Source organism: Sphaeramia orbicularis, chromosome 16 (genome assembly GCF_902148855.1).
Source record: "Sphaeramia orbicularis chromosome 16, fSphaOr1.1, whole genome shotgun sequence".
In the NCBI taxonomy this organism is placed as follows: domain Eukaryota; kingdom Metazoa; phylum Chordata; class Actinopteri; order Kurtiformes; family Apogonidae; genus Sphaeramia; species Sphaeramia orbicularis.
Genome location: NC_043972.1, coordinates 40,864,455 through 40,888,144, shown reverse-complemented (window position 1 = coordinate 40,888,144; position 23,690 = coordinate 40,864,455). Strand labels below are relative to the sequence as shown.

At 41.7% G+C, this 23,690-nt stretch overlaps 1 protein-coding gene across 1 annotated transcript; it reads right to left on the bottom strand.

Annotated features, from left to right (window-relative positions):
• Positions 1 to 575: 575 nt before the first annotated feature.
• Positions 576 to 21,973, bottom strand: stk40 (serine/threonine kinase 40). The gene is made up of 11 exons (XM_030158278.1): positions 21,764 to 21,973; positions 16,729 to 16,853; positions 16,190 to 16,275; positions 15,381 to 15,524; positions 13,548 to 13,772; positions 12,478 to 12,530; positions 6,912 to 7,027; positions 5,531 to 5,675; positions 5,254 to 5,373; positions 4,948 to 5,032; positions 576 to 4,133 (listed from the first exon to the last, which is right to left on the bottom strand). Exons 2-11 carry the CDS (start codon positions 16,844 to 16,846, stop codon positions 3,915 to 3,917), a joined length of 1,311 nt encoding a protein of 436 aa, XP_030014138.1. The 5' UTR covers positions 16,847 to 16,853; positions 21,764 to 21,973; the 3' UTR covers positions 576 to 3,914.
• Positions 21,974 to 23,690: the final 1,717 nt, after the last annotated feature.

The following is a 23,690-nucleotide window of genomic DNA, read 5'->3' as shown; positions in this document are numbered from 1 at the left end:
TGAGGAGTCATTGGTCCACTACTATTTCAACACCCTATTATGACAGCTACTGTTTAACCAAATGTAGTTTATAAATGTGTTCAAATTCAGTTCTGTTCTGGATCAAAAGCTCCTACAACATTTGCTGATGCCATTATCACAGAAACACCGTCCAGCGTCTCTCAGACCTGCTTACGATGGGGTTTCCATGTGTAACTGTGTGTATTTCTTGGCAGGACCGCCACAGTTTCTAATGAAATTAATGCTCTGTTGGAGGGGATGTGTTTGCACTCAGAGGTTTGGTGGGGGCAGCCCACAGGGGTCTGCAGTCAGCAGGAGGCTTCCTGTTTGAGCAGGTCTGGTCCAGAACCTGGTCCACTGCCAGACTATACAGACACACAGACTTGATTATTAAATATTGTGTTCTGTCTTCATGTAGGTCTAGTCATGTAAAAGCCCAGACAGACAAACCCAGCACAACATGAGTAGTATGTGCTGCTCCTGATGCTCCTGCTTTTATTAATTTGAGAAAGTGCACCACCTACTGGCCACGACAGGAACACACTTGAACACAACACACATGACCAAAAAAGTATGTTTCCATATCAAAGTTTATTGCTGACATGCATGTAGAGATCTGATGAAGTAGAAAAATATGTTTTTTATACAAACGTGTTTTTCATCTGTACAATTAACGCAGTTTTATGTTTCTAGATGCCCATGTCTGACCAAAGCAGCTTAACGACACATTATCCCACTGGGTTTTTAAACTACACATTTCATATTCCTACACCAGGTTTCCAGTTAAGAAACAGTCAGCAATACATTAGTTACCTACTGAAGACTTTAGAACCGAAAATTAGCATAAAAACTCTGCCTAAAAAAATAAAATAAAATAATAATTATAATAAAATAATGAGAATTTTACTAGTTGTCCAATTGAGGAGGAGATGTTCGTCTTCGAGGGGGGGGGCGGAATTTCTCTTCGGATTCAGTTGCTCTGTCGCGCCTTGCGGGTTGAATATCATGCAACAGTCACATTTTACACAGTTTAACCTCACACGATTTCCATGCTTTTCAGTCCACGTTGCAGTCTACCAATACAGCTCCGTATAACAAACATCACGTGTGGTACAATCCACTAGCTAGGATGTGAACACCTTTTTGATTTCGAAAGGGAGGGGATGGGGAACGGATTAGAACATGTACATCAACGGTCTATTGGACTTCTAGTCACTACTCCGCACATTCTGGACTCTAGTGGGCCACATGGAAGATAATGGTGTTTAGACACTATTTCCACAGACGATCACTTATTAAATGTCAGGCGGTGTCGACAAAAAAAAAAAAAAAACACCCCTTTTTTTCTGGTGCTAGACTACTACAATACTGCTGTATACCCATGGAATTCACATTGAGGTGGGAGAAAGCCGGCGGCTCTCGTTGTGTATCATTTCATCTCAGCGTTTGCGGTGGCTGACGGCCGACGTGGCCCGTGATACGACGTGCATGTGTGGAAACAGCCGAGTTGGTGGAACAGAACAATATGACCGGTGCAGTCATGATGGTACAATATTTACATACTGACCAGAGAGAATAGCCTTGTGTGTGTGTGTGTGTAAGGGGTGGGATTTTGTAATGACGGGAAAAAAAAAAAAAATCCCTCCCGTAAAAAACAGGCTAAAGTGAGAATATCCTTTTGTAAAAAATAGAACTATGCAAAAGTCAGTCTCCATATTAGTTAGTGTAGCTTAATTCAACCACTTTGTGGCAAGATGGCAAGAAAATTATTGAAGAACTCAAGAATGAAAACAAAGATGCTACTTTAAAAAAAAAAAAAAGTGGCTGAAAACAAAAAGAAAATGTCAAAGTCTGTTAAATTTCTTAAAGCTGAGATCACCTTGGGGCTCGTTTCACCGCCGTTAAATGAAATTAACTGATTGTGATACGAACCCCAGTGGGTTTTGAGGGGGGGGGGGGGGGGTAAAAGTCTACACAAGTGAATAAATAAATCGACATGAAATTACAAGAAGCTAAGACATTTGACAATACTTCAGAGCCTATGTTCATGCAATCAGTTTGAATATAAATAGGAAGTCTAGTCAGCCTAAAGCTAGTACCAATATGTGAAGGCAAGTTGCAGTACACAGATGCCTAACAGTCACTGGTTAATAGCTTTGCCATGGTTTGAAGAAACACTTTGATGATGAAGAAGAAAAACAAAAAGGACAGCCAAGAAGACCCTGCGACTAAACTGAAATCTTATGAATCTGTATTTTCATTACAGTAACGATTACCAGTTGTGTGGTACGTTTCAAGAGAGGGCTTGAGAATGGTGATAGATAAGGTATTTTTGCGATTCGTGAGTAGCTGAAACATTCAGTCAAGCCCTATCTTAGAAAAACAAAAACAAAACAAAACAGAAAAACCCAAGCCTGCTCTGGTTTTCACAGTGACAGCCACTGAGGCAGGCCAGATAACAGAACACAAAAGATCAGAGGATAGCTTAAAGGCTCGGCGTCTGTCAGAGGTTAATAGCGTTGACAGTTTTACGCGGACCCTTTGATTTTGCCTGGCCTCAGATGCCCATGTACGCTCTCACAGATACTGCAGACGTGTATCAAAGAATGACAGTTCACATTCATACTGAAACAAACACTTGTCCCATGGTCTGTCTTGACACAGAGAGAAAACAGGGAAAGTTGGAATACCTGGAAGCCGATCAATTCTGAATGAGGCTGCGGGTACCGATTCCTTGGCTGAGAGAAATTTTTTTTTAAGACATGATTTTTGGCAATAGAAACGTGACAGTGTCTGATCTTTGCTAAAACGACACTGAGGAAGCGTTACCATCAGTATGCCTTGGCAGGGACGATCCGACAGTGTTTCCCATTCAGTTCTTGGCATTGTGATTTCCAGGTACCTCACGCTAGCTGCCTAGATGCTAATAACAAATTTCCACAGGGATGAGCTGAAGCAGGAGACAATGCTTTCCGCCAATATCAAAGGATGCTTGTACACAGGCTTTGATATACATTATCTTCAATGCCAAAGGCAGGGATAAAAATGCTACTTATTCAGGTAAATATGATAAAAGCTTATTCAGATTTTTCAAAACCACTGAAAAAAAAAAAAAAAAAAAAAAGGTTTCAATCTATTATCACTCGGACAGAAAACATTAATGCTTTATGTCACTGGTGGCATCAATTGTTACAATCCCTTGTCTCAAAACAGTGAGCATGGTTTACTGACAGAGAAGAGAGACAGAGAGGTAGATTGATTTGAAGTCAGAGTTACAGACAGGACCAGTCTGATACGGAGAATGGGAGAGTGGAAGAGGAAGGAGTGAGAGGAGAGTGGAATGGAGGTATTGAGAAGTGACATCTGTGATCACGTGATCTGACTTGAGGCAACACCATTAGCCACTAGGAAGAGAAGGGGTTGCTACATGGTTCTGGTCCTGTATTGCTCAGGGGATCCAGAGTTGATGGGAGGGGGAGGCGTTACGGTGGAGGGGGGATTAATAGTCTTTTGAACACTGCAGGCGAAGCTGCATGTCGACCCCCACCCCCCCCACCCTGCCCTGTGGGTGACTGTGCCTTCAGGTCGGGTGCACAGTGACGTTAGACTGTGGGTGTCCTGAGGGCAAGGAGCCTTTGGTTCGATCCGTCTCCAGGCCTTTTCCAGATTTCACTGGAAGATCCCAGACGTGGGGAGTCAAGTTCTGGGCTGGCAGTTTATTCTGGTTGCCCTCTTCCTGCCTGTTTCAGCTTAGCTTGCCCAAAGCCCACATGTGAACGGGACCCTCGGCACCCTGCTTTGAGCTGGGCCCCCCTCCGTATGCAAGTTCAGTTTCGGGGCTGGTCTTCCTCAGTCCCCTCTGGACTCCGCAGGTCTTTCCGTCCTGGGGAACCCACAGGGGCTGAGACGGGTGACTATTTCCGAAGGAAGCGTTGTGCCAGGATGGCGGCATCTAGTGGGCTTACAGGCTGGGCGTCGTGACCGAGGCGCCGTACAGGTGGGATGCTGCCAAACTGGCGCTTGGTGAGAAAACTCTTGGCCTCATGAATAGTGTTCTTCTCTTCAGCCAGCAGCAGCTGCTGCCGCATGTAGTTCTCAAATTCATACTGTGAAGACTCTTCTATCACCTTGGCCTGCAGAGAGAAAATATATTCAGTTCAATGTGCCAGTACTGAATCTGCACTGAATAAAACAGAGTTAAGCCCAGATCAGACCAAATATTCACACTGAGAAAAAAAAAAAAAAAAAAAACCTTCAGAATCATGCAGCTGCACTGTCTAGGCTGAAGGCATCGCCTACTACTTAGCTTGTCACCAGTAGCTGGTTTTAGAGTGGAGTGTTACATAGTGGATGTTTTTCTCAGTATTTATGGGCTGTAGATCACCTCTCACCAAGAAGAGCAGACTTAATATGAACTGTTCTGTCTATAGTTAGTGTTTTCTCTGCATAGGTGACAGCTGCTCTAAATGACAGAACTACTGCAGGAATATGTAGGAGAAATTCCAGACCCTGTTTTTAACATTTTAGCTGCTTTTCCCGCAAGTAGAAATACAACTGAAGCGAGTACAAGAGCTACAAAAAGGCTGGACATTAGAATGGTGGCACAGAGTGAGGCTGCTACGGAAATGACCGAGTGTCTCATCTAGTTGTATTGGTGTGAACTGGCAGGTTTTCAGAACGTCGCAGACTGGCACATTACAAATAATTTGCAAGTTTCAAGTTATCTCTTTGTAAGTCTGGACTCCTGCAGACCTAAACTGTACTTTCATCCTCTCACAAAATAAACATGCACAGTTAACATGCTGCAGAGGACCCAGCCAGCTGACAGCTACACTTAGTGGTTTATTTGGTGGTGAGTGACATGAGTTTATTTAGCTCAGTACATTTTTACTGCCAGCTATTAGATCACAAATGCAGAATCAAATGCATTTATCTCACAGATCTTACCTCTTGCAGATGTTCAGGGTGATTGACCTGATCGTCAATGTCTGGCACCACCTGCAGAGGCCCACTCAGCGACGACACAGACTGCCTGTAATTTCACAAAACACAAAAGAGATGAGCACAAACGATTATTAGCCAGACAATTTCCAATGACATGCGAAATTGTTAAGGTGACTGCAGATAGAAGGGATGAGTGTGTTGACTGAAATAGCCACCCAAAGGCATGATTGAGTACAGTCTGTGAGACAGACTAATAGACTCAACACATGTGAAGTAATAGCTTAAAAATCCAGCAGGGGGCAGACTTACCAAGAGGCAATGATGGCACTGAGGGACTCCAGCACCTCTCCTGCAGTGAGCCTCTGTTGAGGGTCAAGCACCAGCAGCTTACGAATCAGGCACACTGTGTTCTCCGACACTCGACCGTCCCTGTGAAGAGGTGGAGGCAACAGGGACGAGGGGTTTTATTAGAGAAATATGGTCCCAAAGAATTGGCCCTGTTCTGTTCAGAATGCGGCTGAGTGACTGAAAATGTTCTTGCATTTTAGAGGTTTGATTCGTGATCGCTTTGAGGACGGGTACTCACTCTGGGATGGAGTACTCGGCAGCCTTGATCTTCCGGAAGAGTTCTTGAGGTATGCTGTCGTAAAAGGGGAACTGGCCGTACAGCATGGTGAACAGGACCACGCCGAGAGCCCACATGTCACTGGGTTTACCGCGGTATGGCCGCCCTGAAGGCAAGAATAAGAGGATTGGTGATGAGATCAACAACAAAAAGAAAGACACAGAATAAAGAAAATGTACTCCATGTTTGTTTAGTGCAATGATGCTTTTTGCCCTGCGTGACTCAGGGGTGATCAACCCGAGTCTGATTCCTGCCAATCCACTCTACGACTAATGATTAACAAGGTGAACAAACACAAGAAATGAATAAATATATGACTTTTTTCCACTATTTTAAAGTAGGAAGTCTTAATATAATTCACATTAAATCAGCCGTGGTCTGGCTGTGAAGGGTGTGAGGGTGGAGCTTCATGGCTGTGCATGACCATAGGCAGTGTTGTTAGAGTCAGGCAGGCGGCAGCAACAGCAGCAGGCAATTATGTTAAAGCTTGTGACACACACACACACACACACACACACACACACACACACACACAAACACTGAGACAGGCGGGGGATGGGATGGGAGGGGAAGGGGGTAGATGGGAGTAGTTTCCCTCCAGTGAGTCATCAGTGCGTGAGTCACCGAAGCTCTGTTTAATTGTGCGCCTGTCACGTTATGCTGATATACACGCCCGAGTTCCTGCTACAGTTTGAACACGGTTGAAGGTGAAGAATTTCTGTTTGAGATTATTCTTTTTCGCCGTCCAGAGGTGATGCTGTAGTTTAACGATCACATTCACTTTGTCTGAAGACGGCGGAGATGCGTTGCTACTGTTAAGCTTTGCAGTGCTTATTTGTCAAAGAAATGTTTCACACAAAGAGCTTCCTCTGTAGACATGAGTAAAAAAAAAACAAAAAACACATCATCACAGTGATTGCACAAAAAACCTATTCCTAGCCTTTGCAAATCTGAGATTGCAACATATGTTCTTTTTTGTTGCTTAATTACCGGAAAATCAAACAACACTGACTGCTAACTTTATGCAGCGGTCTTTGAAACAATCCCATCAGTCAAGGTGAAGTTCCTATTATACATATTGTATTATTTAAAATATGCAAGATCGTGGCATTTTTCCTGTTGGTGCACTTGACGGTAAACCCTGTTTCACACCTAACAGGGGAAAGTCAAAAGCACCGAGAGGGCTTTTACACCAACGTTCTGTTTGGAAAGGCACAGACAAACAGACAACCCTATGTTCCAATTCGAGGAAGAAATATGATGCGCTTTCGGACTAACTGGAAAGTATTTTTCATGTACAGAAAGCGAGATCCTGCGTGTAACATATGGGTTTTTCACTCACCACTTAATACATCAGGGCTAATGTAGGCCGGACTTCCTCTCTGATCTTTCAGCAGGTCGTCTTCGCTCACCAGGTGCTTTCCCAAGCAGAAATTGGTGATGGTGATCCGGTGAGTCCTGCGAGCACACACACACACACAAACACCTGATGAATACCTCATTTACTACAATCAGAGTCAGTGTAGGCTAATTCATAATTTTACTCAATCAAATGTTTTAACGCTAACTGATCTTCATAAATGCGTGTGTTGCATGTGAAACACTGTGCAAAATATGACATTAAAAAAAAAAAAAAAAACAGGCTGCGGGGAAAATTCACTAGCACGCTTTGGTGTAATGGGTCAGTGAACATTAAAAATACAACAGTATCTCATGACTGCCAGATGCAGAGTATAAGGACAGAGTCGTGTTAGAAAAAGTCTATCATCTCAGTATACTTGCAGTAGCCAATCACAACACACCTTAACAGACAGAAGAATTAGGTTTGTTTTTAAAGCAGCTCTCATGTAACGTGCAGACATGAATGGAACACATGAACAAGTCTCTACTCATTTATGCCTGTTTAATATTTATACATGTGCATACAGTTACATTTGCATGTTTAGGACTCAGGTATGTGTGGGAAAACGGTTCATTACCTTTACATACATTGAATCAGGTTCTGCTTTGAGATGCTTTTATGGAACATTGTTGTATAAGTTTAGCACCTTTTAAATTACTGATGGTGTGTTTTTAGTTCCGTGTTTTATGTATGGTTTTAGAACCGAGTTTTATTATGTGTATTATGTATATATTTTGTGTGGATGCATGGATGAAATCTCTATTGTCTGTAACTTCTGCTGCTGCTGTCTTAGCCAGGACACACCTGCAAAAGAGATTTTTAATCTCAAGTTTTATTTCCTGGTTAAATAAAAGGTTAATAAATAATAAATAACTACTTTTTTTTGTCATTAAGGCCAATAACCTCAAGAGTCTGCAGCAGTGTGGATTAGTTGCAGATGGTAATGTGTAATTTTCTTGTAAATGTGCTTATGTTTTTGAATGTTTTTGAGCCTGTCTCTAAAAGAAGTGCTCTACATTAGGTAGGTTTATTATTATCAACATCATCATTTGATCTGATAACCTTCCAAGGACGAGTGCAGCCCAGACACTCTGGCGCTTCACGGCCTAAGAGCCACAGTTGTTACCAGCCGTGTTTGATGGTTTCTGCAGAAACAATGTGGCACTATAAGATTTTACTCTGACTCATCAAGGTAAATTTAGTTTACTTGTGGCAGAGTGAACCTTAACAGCATTAATGCTAAGGGAATACAGACTGTGCAGCAGCTCTGTGTTCTTTAGAGAAGAGAAAATAAAAAAGCCACACTTTGACAAACATATGACTCAACTTGTGGCTTGGGATAATTGTCTCGATGACTAAGCCTGCTTGATGATGGGCTGGCAAATGAATATATAAAGCTCGAGAAGATTTAAAATATGTACACAAACTTGCAGCTTCGAGCGCACCCACACAATCACTCCCATGCTGAACACGCACACATGAAAATACACTCCAAAAGCACATGAGCGCATACAAAAGCAGCCACGGTCTGGAGCCTGAGTCCTCTCTGGATCACGCTCCTCACCCACATCCGCTTTCTAAAAAGCCTGAGGTCAACAGCTTCCCCTATTCTCTCTCACTTTCACACCCTGCTCTGTCGCACACTCATGGGCTCCAGGCTCACGTCTGGAGCCCATTCCTGTCAAACACCCAATTTTCGACCAAACGCTCAGATCTCGATCTTCCCTCGGAACATCGAGTCCACATCATTTCCAACTACTTTTGCGATCCAACCTTTCAACTCGGCTTTTGTGATCTAAGTTTCTATATCCATACAGTGGCCTTGTGAAATGCACAAGGACGGATGGGAGGAACAGTGTGCAATGCTTCAAGGACCCTCGACATAAAAGCTTCCTTTATGGTGGAGTCTGTCCTTTTGTCTGTGTGCATCACGACCAAGGCTTCTATTCTTGCGCCGGAGATTGGGTAAATGAAATTGCATGTTTGCCTCGTGAGGCAAGGGTCCCTGAGGACTGAGAGAGACCGCACCATCGCTGCTTCCTGGTCATGTGACCCGAGTAGTCAGGAAACCAGAAACCTAAATGGTCCCCATAACTCCCTCCCTACGACATTTTGCTGAAAATACACACAGCTGATGAGAAAGGAGGTTAAACACAGGGCAGTTCTACAGACACAAGCCGATTTCATTTCTCACAACTGGTAGGAAGTGATGATCTGAAGGGGTTTACTAAGACCCTACATCTATTGTAGTAAATTGTGTAAAGCAAGTATGAGATACCGCTGCATGATAGCTTTTTCAGTGCTGCATAAGAACAACAAAAAAAAATCTAACTTTAGGTTAAGAATGGATTATGGACTGACAATGTTGACGTCTCAAAATAATGACACTCAAAATGACTCTGTATCTCTATATGACTAGAGATCTCAAAATATGGAGTTAGTATCTTAGAATAATACAAAACACCAAACAATGAGTTACACAATGAGAATCTCATTATGGATTTAGCATTGCAAGATAGTGAATCACTGTAAAATCATGACTATTATCCCAACACAATGAGTAATTGTTTCAACATAAGTTAGCGTCTGAAATGATGTTTTGATATCTGAAAATGACTAGGCATCTCAAAATAAGGTTTTAAAGGGGTCATATATTGCTAAATGCACTTTTATTAGTCTTTGGTACGTTTATTTGTGTATTTGTACACTAATAGTTCATAAAGTTTGAATCTGAACCCTCCAGGAGCTGCAAAGCTATCTTTATATTCATTTTGGCAAAAATTGAGTGGATTTCTACAACCCATTTGAATTCCTGCTTAATTTGTTACATCTGTAACTAGTTACGATGCAACATTTGCACATATAAGGTCAAGACTTCCAACGAACATTTCTCCAAGTATGTACATATGTTTTAAAATGCATAATTCCATTTAAAAAAAGTGAAATATCACTCCTTTAAACCTTGATGAAGTCTCTGTCCATGGCTGTATCAAAAGATGTCAAAGTCATAACAGCTCAGCATAACTCTCCACATCCATGTAGATTGATTTATAACATCCTGCTTTCATAACAGCTGCTTCCGCAGGAGGAAATCACATCATTCTTGCATAAACTGCTGAGCTTGTCGATGGCATCAGAGCATTTCCCAGAGAAATGACAAACAGTATTGGGGTGGAGAGAGGGGATTTTGGGATTGGCCTAGCCTTTAAATTGCAGTCTTTCCTGTACTGACTGTACATTTATAAACACGGAGGGTGGAGAACAGGGAAACAAGGAAATTGCGACACATAAGAAGGTGGGAAAAAGTTAAAAGAAGTGACAGAGGAAAAGGTCACGGAGGCTGCAGGAAAGACTGAGGTGTTCCAAAAAAAATAGTGAAAAGCGGAGTAGAGGGTAAATAAATGATGACGATGTGAGTGCATGTGCATTAGTGTGTGTGTGTGTGTGTGTGCTTGTGTGTGAGGTGTGAGTCAGCTCTGAGCTATGGGGCCTTTGGCAGGCCTCTCCTTTGTCTCCAGCTGGGACGGAGTGTTCCGCTCGTCTGCTCCTCTCCTCTCCTGCCACCACCTCCTCCCCTGGTCAAAACACTCTGTTTCATCACCACTACCCTCATCATTACTACTGCTGCTGCTGGTGGGGGCCAGTGAGCTCTGACGTCTGAGGTGCAGAGCATGTATGTGGTAAAAAGATAAGCCAGGAACGTGACATCTCACGGCATGCGCTCGCACAAGGCAGGTCATGTCCAGGACGTGACTGAGTAGGCTGTGGGACAGCTCTGTGATTATGCCCACTGGAGTGTGATACAAGCCATAGAAGGTGTGTAGGAGCACTGCATCAACAGTGTGTGCTCATTGCAGGGGATTGCAGTTAGTGGAAGCTAAGTGCAAAGCTAAAAGTTGGTGTATAAAAAAAATGTTAATCCACAGTTTTACCGAAACATGAAGACTATATGAAGACTACTATTATTGTTATCACTTTATTATAACTTTTATCCGGTGATTATTAGACTATATAAACTATCTATCTATCTATCTATCTATCTATCTATCTATCTATCTAGATAGATAGATAGTCGCAGAAAAATAATTAGACCATCAAAAGTCATGAAAAACAATGGTTATGCAATAAAGTACTAACTCCTGTGTGTATCATGTGACTAAAACAGACAGAAAAGAAAACATGGAATGCCTAAAAGCACTGTTTTTGGCAGTACAATGCCATAGCAATTGATGTAAGAACTGAAGTGAATTTGGTTATTATCAAGAAAACATGGAAAAATGGATAGATATCAGCTCTGAAAGTAAACTCTTATGAGCTATTTTTGTTATCATTATATTTGTCCAAACAAATGTACCTTTAGTTGTACCAGGCATTAAAATGAACAAGAAATTGAAGAAAACAAGGGGTGGTCTAATAATTTTTTTCCATGACTGTATATACACATACATATTACATTATTTTTACATAACTAGTTATTGCTGTTATTTTTATAACTACTTTGCTACTTATTGTTTCTTCTAGTACTGTGTAATGTGCAATTGCCTGTTTTTTTCACTACTTTTTTTAATAGTTATTGTTTTGCTATTTTTCTTGTGGTATTTCTTGTGTATGTATATTCGGTGTTATGCTGCTATTGGAACCTCAATAAAGTTCCATCTAATCTAATCTAATCTAATCTAATCTAATCTAATCTAATCTAATCACTATAGTGACCAATGCACCATAAAAAGAGAGCAGAATAAATTAGAGATTACTTTAACAATTGACTACCAAAGAAATGTTGCAGCACTGTGTACATGTAACACTAAAGACTAAAAACTTTCAAATTTCACAACTATAACTACTCCAATTTGCCATTAGTCATGTTCTTCCACTTGAAATGCGTCTTGTTGGATATTCATCACACTTCTGCTATTCAGAGGTTTTCTTTCATAGATTCAACATAAAATCTGGCTGAAATTTCTCCAACTTGGATAAAATCCCAACAGCAGTTCTGTCTCACGGCGTCCACATTTTCCCCTCCCACGGCCTTGTACATACGATGTTTGCAGTTTTCCATTCAACGCGACCTATCTGAACTGCAGCTCTTTGTGACCTCAGGTGCACTCCCGCGGCTCCTGTGTGTTCTGTACTATCCCTCGCTCTGCCAAGAACAAAGCGCTGATGCATTCTTTGCTCCGTTTTGTCCAGTACATCCTCTGTTTCCAAAAACCCATCCATGGGGAATGAATCATCAGCCTTTAATCAACACACAGACCCAGAGTCGGGCAATAGAGAGGGCTTTCTGTTCCTGTGACTTGTTTCACTTTTAGTCTGAGAATGTGACCCCTCGCCTGGGTTTAAAGCCACTGAATGCATGCTGCTGAGGCTCTCCCTCAAACACGTGTACCCTGAGACAAAATGACTTACTGGCAGGCTAACGTGACCCGCTCTAATGAGTGAGCTTAGCCAACGCATAACTGATTGACATGGCAGAGGAAATGACTGACTGGTTGGCTCATCTTACCGTTTGTTCAGCACCATATTTCCCAGCTTCAGGTCTCTGTGTACAATGTTTTTCTGTTGGCAGGAAGGAGATGGGGAGGGAAAAAACATTAATTTTTGGTTATATCATGCTTTGTGAATCATTCATATCAAAACAATCAGTTTGTTTCAGGGAGTGGCATGAGCATAGGAAGTGAGTAATCAGAACGGATGGTATCTATTACAGTCCAAAACACTGTAGTATACAGACTTTCAGCTCTGAAAACTGGACGGTATTTTCATAGCTTTTTTGACATATGTTGTGCTGCAGTATGACAGATATCACTAAAGCTGCAACTAAAGTTTTTATATTCAATCAATTAAACCCATATTGTAAAATGTCTAAAATTAAACCTGGTCTGTTATATGCTTTGTTTACTTTTGCACTTATATTTGAACACATGAGTACAATGGTGCTCAAATTCAGTCACTGTAAAGACAAGTTTCATCTGGTCACAGATCAGTGGTGTCACATTTGATACTTTCAGTTTCACAAGAAAGAAATGACATAAGCATCGCGGCAGAGATTGCATATTCTGTCTTTGTATCAATCATTTTCTGACTACTTGACTAATCTATTTGTTAACTTACAAATAACAAACAATAATGTTAAAGTATATTCTCCCAATAACATAGGCACTGTGGTTGTTTTTGCCTGAATGATAGTGTTGACCAATTTTAAATGCACTTGTAGAATCTGCAAAAGGTTGCTCAGAACAATTTACAATGGAATGATACTGGAAAACTGTTTAGTTTTATGGGTCTATTTATAAAAACAAACTAGGAGACTGTGATGAGTTCTTGTGGTAGACCATTTCAGTTTTACAAAGTGTGCAGTGGAGTATTTTATTAGGTCTTGGTTGAAAGAATGCTCATACTTATGATGATTAAATTCAGGCTTTTGTGATTAAGTCTTATTCTCAGCATGGGGTTTGGTGGCAGCCACCATGATTGGTGAAAGGACTGACAAGTATTCAGCGTAAATGTTGGTGAGTGACTGCAACTCGGCTTCAGAGTGCACATTAAGTTACACTAATTCCATCGTCAGCTCACCTTATGAAGAGCCTCCACCACGCGCACTACGTCGTAGAAGATGACAACGGCCTCGCGCTCACTTAGTCGCTTCTCCTTAATGACATAATGCTGGAGGTTTATGAGGTCCGCTGTCTTGTCACTGAAATCATGAGCGCAGAGGCAGTCGAGCACGAGGCAGATCCGCTTTTTCATCTTGCGCACCTTGTTCGCCTCCACGTCCTCCACTATTTCATAGGCTCGATCCTGGGAAACGAAGACAAAGAGAGGTATGAGCTAATGTTTCGGGAAGGTGTTCCTTTTGTTGGTGAATAGAGCCGCTGATGTAATGTATTTCAAAGGCACTTTCCAGCAACAAATCAATACAAGTTGAGGCATACATGAATGCATCAAAGTGAAACGGTTTCTGTAGGATAGCAGCTGATGAAGCTGATTTATTTGGCTTAGACATAGATTCAAGCAGCGTGGAAGCCATCAATCAACAGCAAGTACGTAAGTGATGTGAATAAGACACATCTCCCCTTCCACACTGGGTGGTGGAGGACAAATAACAAAGGTCATTCCTCTTCTTCCAACTCCAGAGTCACCACTTCCTATTGATTTCTGTATCAGGTTGTTGATTTCTGTTTCAGATGCAGTCAGCACCTCTGAAAGCTTTCATTATTAACTGGTTCTCTCACAGTAGAGATGCACTATAATAATCCAATCAATATCGCAGGCCTAAATGAATCAGTGTGCGAAGCTTAATGCTGCTATTCTGAGAGCACCCGGTAGAGTGGAGCAGACAGGATGTGAAAGAGAGACAAAGAGGGAAAACACAGAGAAAGAGCGAGAGAGAGAGAAAGCAGATGGAACAATAACAAAGTTAGAGGAGGAGGCAGACGGGAAGGCAGGTGAGGGAGGGGGACTCATTGTGAATGGATGGGACAGTGAATAGAGAATGACGGCATATAAATGTGGCTTTTAATGGTACTCCCACTTCTCTATTGAAACAGCTCTGATAAGGGACAATACAGGCAGCAGGCTCAACTAATGACACGCTTACCTCCGCTGTTACAGAGCTGAAAACAGATTGCTGCTACTTGTACAGTATGTGCAAGGTGTCCGTTTATTCTTACGTAAATACACAATGACAAACGTCTCTGTGAGGGTGATATTCTTTTCATCGTTCTCCAGAATAGAAACAGACTACTCAACCACATGTGACTGAATAACACAGGACAAAACTAACAACATGTGCAATGTAATCCTGTCCAATCTTGTGGACTTTTCCTGCTTTGTTCATCTTTTTAGCTGGTTTGTGTGAACAAAATGATTGTTTGGAGCCGTCTGTGTAGGTTCTCAGTTGCCCAGGTCATCGTTCTTCTTGGTAGTTCTTCTTGGTTCAACTGGTTTAGCTCTTTTGAAAAGAGCTAAACCAGTCCAGTTGAACCAAGAAGAACTACCAAGTAGATTATTTAGAGCCTTTTGATCAATGGGGGTGTATAATCCTTAAATCCTTTAAGGTGTCCATCAAAAAAAGTTCTATCCTTCCTGGAAACTAGTCACTTCGCTTAATCTTACCCACCTATGGGGCAAACATGCACAGAATGAACAGATGTATTCCAACCAGAGAGAAACAATCGGATTACGTGTATACATGGTTATTAGGCGCTAATACTTTCCTACTGAACAGATTATACAAAGGTTTATACTGGGTCTTTTAATTTGATTGAAAATTCCTTCTGATTGGGCTGGATGTGGCCTGTCTCTTCCATCTAAGGCACTTTTATTCCGACAGGATGATTATTGACATTATTCATGGACCATTAAGGTTCATGTAAACACAGCTAATGTGTGCAGGTCCCAATCTACCTGGAAAAGGCCGTGGTGGTGGACCACACCATCCTGGTTGTGCAGTAAAGAAAGAAGAGAGTACTCTGTGTGCAGCAGCATCTTCCCCTGCCTCTCCTCCTGAGTCTCCCCGGCAGAATCCGCCCGTTCTTCCAGTGTCAGGATCTGCAGTAAACCGCACAACAAAGCAAACATTAGAAGTCACAAGACAGCGACTCATTCAGGATCAAACAACAGAAAGAGAGCTTTAAGTATTAGAAGATTATCTTTAGCTCGGATACTAAACCCTTTAATGATGAAGTCATTTTCATCTACTTAGATTTTTATTTTAACTCTATTGCAGAATTCCATTTTCATTACAGTACATGTGTAGTAGTTAGAATCTGTACAGTGGAAAGGGCAAAGCAGCGGCTCATATCCCAATCTGAAGTAAACAAGCTGTGCAGCAGACACTGAGGCGCTGTAGTCATGGGTATGAGGGGAGGGCCGTGCAGTGACTCACTACATGGTCGTAGGGGTTAAAAGTCGACATTCCAGGTGGGGCACTACCTTCCTCCATTCCCTTCCCCAAGTCTACATGCTTTCTTGTATAACAGATACTGGATAGCCCCAATAAACAGATTGGCCAGCCATGGTTTGGTTGTTAGTGCCAGACTAAAACAGGGGGCCATAAAACAAACACCAACAAAGGAAGGTCAAAGGTTCGGACGTCTACCGGGACATTGGGACTTTATGTTGAATGATATGCTACTTTTTATTGAAGTCTGCGCTTGAGCCATTGTTGCTATAAGAAATAGCACCACCCAGCACGTGCGATCCATCAGACTTACTTTGAGCTGATAAAAGTCATCGGTGCCGTCCTTTCTGGCCAGACATTGCACTATGCTGGGAACTGGTGAGTTGCCCAGGCGAGGCCCTGCAAGGATAAGAAAATGTAACAGCTGCATGACCAAAAGGCAGGCTACATGCTGAAGTGTGTGCTTTCACTGCAACTCATTAAAGGCTGTATGTGCATGTCCCCATTAACACCCTTGGTGTAATGTTTTCCTTGGCACTCTGCATTTGCAAATAGTGGAGAGAGGTTTAAATGGAAGAGGAAAAAGAAATACATTTTCTAGAAGGGGGGGTACCTCACTCCAAAACAGAGTCAGACCTTTCTGGCCGATGTCATGGGGATCAGCAAAATTCCTCACATTCTTGTCTCAGGCGTGCATACACATAAAGACACCCCACAACTCTCACAACTCACAAAAATGCCTTTCCAGATTTTACGCAAAGGCACAAGCTTCAAAATATGGATAAAATCTGAACCAGTTATTTCTGATGGATGTCAGCATACTTTCAGGGAGAAGACTAGTAGGTTCCTTACCCAGAATGAAAGGCCCAGCTCTCTTTGCATTACTGCCAGAGATCCCAGGACATTGCAGCTTACTGGCCCTGCCTGATGTCTCTCCAGCCCCCCTCTCCGACGAGCGCCGCTTGGACATACTGGAGCTCTACGGTGAAATAAATCAGATTAGTAAGTATGTGGGATAAAGATAGCCAGGTTACGAGGTTGCAGCGTACATGCTGCTAGGACACAAGCTGTAAACAATGACAGAAATAGCACTAGTAATATTAAATTAAACAATGGTACATTTAAAAATAAAGTCTAAAAACCTAGTCCCTTGCCTGGTCAACAGTACTAGTGGCGTTAGAGTAAATGGAGGTAAACTTCAGGGCAGCTCCTCCCAGCCAATTTTAAAAGTCCCTCCCACACATTTACTAACACCTAAGTGTGTGAAGCCATTATAGCTCCATTCAGAATGATGGCTGCTGGTGTGAAGGCCAACACCTCAGATTCAATCTACCCAACAGGCAATGTGAATATTCCACAATCTGAAATTTAAATACTTAACACAATACCTACTACAGGAGTATGCAAATGCTAGGAGCAGCACAAAAACACAAGCATTTTCAATTCTCAGTACTGAAGCACATACCCATCTGTAGCTTTTCACATTGCCGTAGACATGGGTTTAGAAAATCCCTCCACTCTTAATCTGCATGTTTTATCTGAAAATCTGTACATGGAGCTTATCTATGCAGACCTTCCACTGAAAGGGCATGCGTGTTCTAACATGGCCGAAAAGAAGAAATGCCAAGCCCTCCCTTTATGATAAGGAACTAGATTCACATGCCAGAAAAACTGTGACACAGTGTGACACATCATTACACAAACTACTTTAACCGTCACAGCAAATCTGCCTCCCAGAATTCACAGAGCGGAGAGCGAGGTATGCTTTGTTTACTGATACTAAGTTCCTATGTGATGAAACCTCTTCTTTTTCCTGTAACAGGGAAGTAGTGCTTTCAACTGAGAGAAATGATTCACCCTGCTGTCGTCCACAGTTTCGATTGGGCAGAAATGCTTAAATGTCCAGGTGATGACACCAATAAAGTCTGAAATGTTCCCCTGAACCCCTGAGAAGCATCACAGGTACTTAAAAAAGACTCAAAGACATGAGGTCCACAAGAAAGGCAACAGATAATCTCAAGTACGGGAAGTGGAGTGCATATTTCAGCTAGCTACACAAGACGGGTGACTCAGGGTAATAAAATTTAAAGCTATTCATGAACCGCACAGTGAGCAGCAAACTGATTAAGACCAATAACTTTAAATATATAATCCGCTTACATTTTTAACATCGCATATTTAATTTTTTTGGGGGGTTGTTAATGAATTTGTGTTTCAAAAGTAACTGCGTGCCACTCGCCAGTTGGCGTTTTTGGGCAGAGTGGAGACAGGACAGTTGGCAGTCAGTATGCGCCGATATGAATTCTCACTTCCATGAGGCTTTTTGTGATCCTAGACAGCAGACAGTGTCATCATCATGTCTCTCGCCCATCTGTCTCCATCTCCACTAGTCATCACCCGCTGAGTCTGATGAGCTGAGGTTTTCTGACAGCATTTATGGCACAAGACGGAGTGACACCAGGTCACGCTGCCAATAGTAAGAGAGCATCTTACTCTTAGAACACTCCAAGAAAAGCGCTGCATAATTGAGTACCGCAATTCGTGATATCCCTAATCATTTCAAAATTTTCAGCCAGGCACAAAGTGGCTGCAAGAACTGACAACATCAATACAGCTCTGTGAGCTCTGCAAGTTGAATAATTTGTTTGCAGAGTGCTGAAAAGGCTGCTAAATTAGGTAGAATAATTAGACAAGATGCATTTCATTTATGATGATTCTCCCTAAGTTTAGATTTAAAGCCAGATATACTGTGCAATTTTGGTCTGTCCTATACAAAAGATTAGAAAATGAAGCAGTGTATGTGATCTTGGCAAGAAAAAAAAAAAGAGTTGTCCTAAGTTGCACATTTAGCCCTGATCTTAGAAGCAAACACAGCCTGGAACAAAATTCAGAAAAGATGATCATCTGACAGTGTTAAGTTGCTACAAGCTACAGCTCTGTAAAAAAAAATAAGAGACCACTGTAAAACTATCACTTTCTCTGATTTTACCATTTATATATATATATATGTGTTTGAGTAAAATTAACATGTTCATTTTATTTTCTAAATTGCTGAAAACATTTCTACCGAATTCCAAATGAAAATATTGTTATTTAGAGGATGTATTTGCAGAACATGACACATGGTCAAAATAACAAAAAGATGCAGTGTTTTCAGACCTCAAATAATGCAAAGAAAACCAGTTCATATTAACTTCTAAACAACACAATACTAATGTTGTAACTTGAGAAAAGTTCATAAAATATTTGGTGGAATCACCCTGATTTTCAGTGACAGCTTTCATTTGTCTTGTCTCTCCTCCATTGCTGTTGGATGACTTTATGCAGTTCCTGGCAGAGAAATTCAAGAAGCTCAGACATGTTCCATGGGTTGTGTCCATCCACCTTCCTCCAGAAGTTTTCAAAGTGGGCTCAGGTCTGGAGATTGGGCTGACCACAACAGGGTCTTCATCTGGTGGTCCATCATCCACACCTTTATTGACCTAGCTGCTACAAGGAACATTGTCCTGAGAAAAACTATTCCTCAGAGTTTGGGAACATTGTCAGAGCAGAAGTCCAGTAGTTTTCAATAGCATTTTTTGGATTCCAATTACTTTTGCAGTACTAATAGCTTTGTTTTTGCCTATTGTAAGAAAATAGTGATGGCCACAGTGGTGGTTTTTATACTTCTTCTTAATAAGACATGGATCAGGTGTTTATTAAGTAGAATAAGGTGTGTTTGTGTTGGAATTCAACAGACACAGGAAGAGAATGGCTGTCATACATGCAGACATGCTGATTTCACAGGAAACTGCAGTGGTCTCTTAATTTTTTCCAGAGCTGTATGTCTAACCTCAAACTTTCTTTGCAAACTTTTCATCCCACGTTTGCTACTTTTCCGGAGTCACGACCATGTCCACAGGCTTTCTCTTCCCATAGACTTGGCTTTTTTTTTTTTTGTTCCTATAAATTCCACAATTGCAATATGACAATCATTAGTTTAGCTTCATTGTTTACAACTGGGGTGGCACAGATAGACAAGCGCTGATGGCATTTAATTTGTGTGCATATGCATTGTACCCAACAATGTAGCTGCCGATAAATTTAATGAACTGCTAAAGAACGAACACACACTCTTCCTTCTACAGGCACATATAAGGGCAACAAAAAAACATTCTGATCTATAGCTGAAATTCTGATTCCAGCTTCTTAAATATGAATATGTCCAGGTTTCATGACATGGACCAAATAAGACCTATGAGAGCATGATCTTGGACTTTGGCAAACACTAACCATTTTCTAACACTTCACAGATCAAATAACTAAACTGTCAAAGAAGAAAACAATCAACAGATGAATCAGCAATGAAAATAACTCGTTAGCCGCAGCCCTATACAAATCCATGGACATTGGATGTGTATCACTAAACTGACTCATGGATGCAATTTGCTAAATAACATAGCTAATGGGTCAAAAAGCAATTCATTTACCTTCTGTACAGCTATGGTAGTACTGTGGAGTCAACCCCTGACACATCTTAAAAGCAAAGGTCAATGCAACCAACTAATGCACAATGACCTAAATGACATCAGCGTGATGACAGCACACAGCTATCCTATTCTGACACTGCTTCGCCTCTCTGCACAGCCAGTGATCTGGCAAGTAAGACTGCCTCTGCCTCTGACTGTACCAGAGGGAGGACAAGAACAGAAACAGCCTCTGAATCATATCACACAAAAGGAGGAGAGACACGCTGCCGGTGCCCACGAGAAATGTGGGCTCCTTAAATAGTATCAGAACAAAACAACCACGTAGGTGTCTCAAGATCCACCCACCAGACTCCACAGCCACTTTGTCTGGCTTTGCATTAACTGCCTGATTGCACAATCAAGGTGGACGGAAGAAAGATTGAGGACACTTTAACAGGTAGCAAACATGAGTGGAGTAAAACCATCAGGGGCAAGCATGGAGGCAATGAGATAGTATGATCTAATCCACAAAAATAAACATCAACAAAATAAATAAAGGAAGGAGTAAAGGAATTGGAAGGTCGTTTTGACACTAAATATGAATGATCAGTCAGTCATGTCATGCACTTACATACCTGTCCTTACTATAACTGCAGTTGTTGACTACATTACCGCATGCATTCCCAATGCCCTTGACCGCACAAATAATAAGTGGACACAAGGTCACACAGTCAGTCACCTGACGATAATAATTACAAATGCATACTGTCTGTCACACATTGTTTGGTGCCATTTTGAGTGCACAGTGTCTGGACACCGTTCAGCTCTGGCAGTCAGCGACTAGTGAGTAAACCAAGAGTCGCAGAGTAAAACGCTGACGTTATAGCTTGCAACTTGTGCAAAACCACTCCGCAGGCAGGTAAAACTTGTGAAGGACGGCGCTTCTACATTTTGTCCAGACTCATTTCTGACCCACAGGCATTTAAAGACACTCGTCAGACCACGTAACACAATATGAGTTCATATAGACACGTCTTACTGTGGTGAATATTTAGCTAACCACACACATTTTAAGTTAAGCGATCATGTTTAGACTAACACGGCTCAAAACAAACTCGAGTGCAAACACTTACAACAAAGCCGGGTGAATTCCTGGGCTAAAGTCGCTGCCACAGCAGCAGGCACACCGGCCACACAAAGGGGCACACAACACAACAAGGAGTTGTGCTTTCGATGCAAACTACAGACAGCAGCCCTTAGCTCCTGTACTACACCTTCAGCCTTTATGGACTACGGAGCTTTAAATGCCATTGCTGGAGAGCTAAGTGTGCTAACAAACCGAAGGCTAGTGAACAGCCGGGAGGCCATTTAAACAAAGTAGGTAAAATTACAGCTGGCTAGCAGTGCCAGACAGCTAACGTAGTCGCCACCTCGCTTACCTCGAGCCAAAACCGCCGGGTAAAGTCTGCGTCGTCTCGTTAAACCATGGACATTTCTTGGGTAAACGCTGTGGTGTGTGCGCGGGGCTCCTCGCTTAAACAAGAGCGACCACAGAGGGTTGGTTTCGGGTTGTTTAGCCTGTGTTGCCGAAATGAGCAATTAAGGAAAAGCCTCCGCTCTTCGCTGATCGCATCTTTCCACAGCGACAGCACCACCTGACAACGGAAATGACGCACATACTCATTTGATTGACAGCTGTGATCCACCAATGCCGAGCTCCGTCTGTTTTTTTTCTTGGTAAATGGTTGCGCATTGATGATGAAATTCTTTGCATAATAAAAGTTGCTAAATGGTCCAGCATTACATCATCGTTTTCTGGAAGGAAATTCTTTACAAAGTGGAGTTCGCGCTAGAAGACAAAACAGCGTCGACATTAAATATAAGTAATGACTCACAGATAGACATTATATCAACACCTATTTCATGAATCCGTAATATTTTTAGTGTTTGTGAGTCACACATTCTCCTCCTGTCTATTTCTAGTGAACTGTTACTTCTGCTGCTTCACAGTGCCACCAGTTCAACCCACTAAAAATACATTTCCACTCACTTACTCAGCAAGTATGATTTCGAGTGACATTTATGAAAAGCCCACCTATATTCCCAAATCAGACACCCTGATGAAGATTAAAATCCGCCCACATGTCCTAGTTTCTAACAGGTGGGCAGGTGTGACAGAGGGTAATTGAAATGGCAGACTTTTCTCTGGGTTGCTCTAGTCTTCCTGTTTGACTCAGCAGAGCATATGTCCCCAACCACATGAAACACTTGTCAACCTGTGGCTTTACAGTGTCCTGCCCACAGTTTCTAAAGAGGAAACTGAATCATAAAAATGCAGGATCTGTCACTGAAGTGTCTCTCAATAGTTTAGTTTTTTTTGGACATGTTTTTAGAAACTTTTTGTCTTTTGGTCAAGTTTTTACATTGATACATCTGCCTAACATATACTGTACATAATAAAAAAAAAAAAAAAAAAAACAGTTTGTGACATTTATGAAATGTATATAGGAAACCATTTCACAGTTCTAGCCATGGTTCAAAATATATGGTTACCCATTTATATTAAAAAATCATAATTATTTATTGTTTTACAGACTTTATCATATTAACAACCTTGCAGAGTGTGTTTTGCAGATGTATTTGTTTAGTTTTTGTGACCTAGGTAAACTCCAAAGCGCAGTCTATCAGGGTGACTGGCTCCAGTTCTGGTTTCTGTTTGTTTTGCAGGAAGGTTTGTATCCTCAGGGTGCGTAGTGTTTCTTGTCTCTGCTTTGCCAAGATTATTGGGAAGACCTCACCATAATCCTCCTCCCCCAGATCAATTCAGAGAATTGTCTCAGCATGTTTTGCCTCCATGGTATGCACCATGTTAATGTGTATGTGTGTGGATGAATGGAACTGACTGGGGGAGTGCAGACTCAGTCTCATTTTGACTCGTCTGCACACAAATCTCCTGGGCACAGAAAACTGTTACCACCAATTCTTATCATTGTATTCTGTTTTCATTGTAGGTCTTAGTTAGACGTCGGACTGTGGGTAAATGTGGATTATATACAAGCAATTTGCATTTGGGACTGATTTGGTGTTTAAATTTATCCAATGAAACATGTATTTTACATTTCCGATTAAAAATGTACTGGAAAAAAATTCCACCAACTATTCTGTGGGTGAAAAAAGTAGAACTGCACAACAAAATGCATTCTAAGAATGTTCATGTAAGTCAGACCATGGACAGCCCATTGTGCAGTACAAAGGTGTGACAGCTCCACCTACAGTTATATCCTCTCAACTACAACAACCTATTACATAGTACATGTCATTATTAACACTCCATTGCATCACTAGGCAGACCACTCATACATTTCA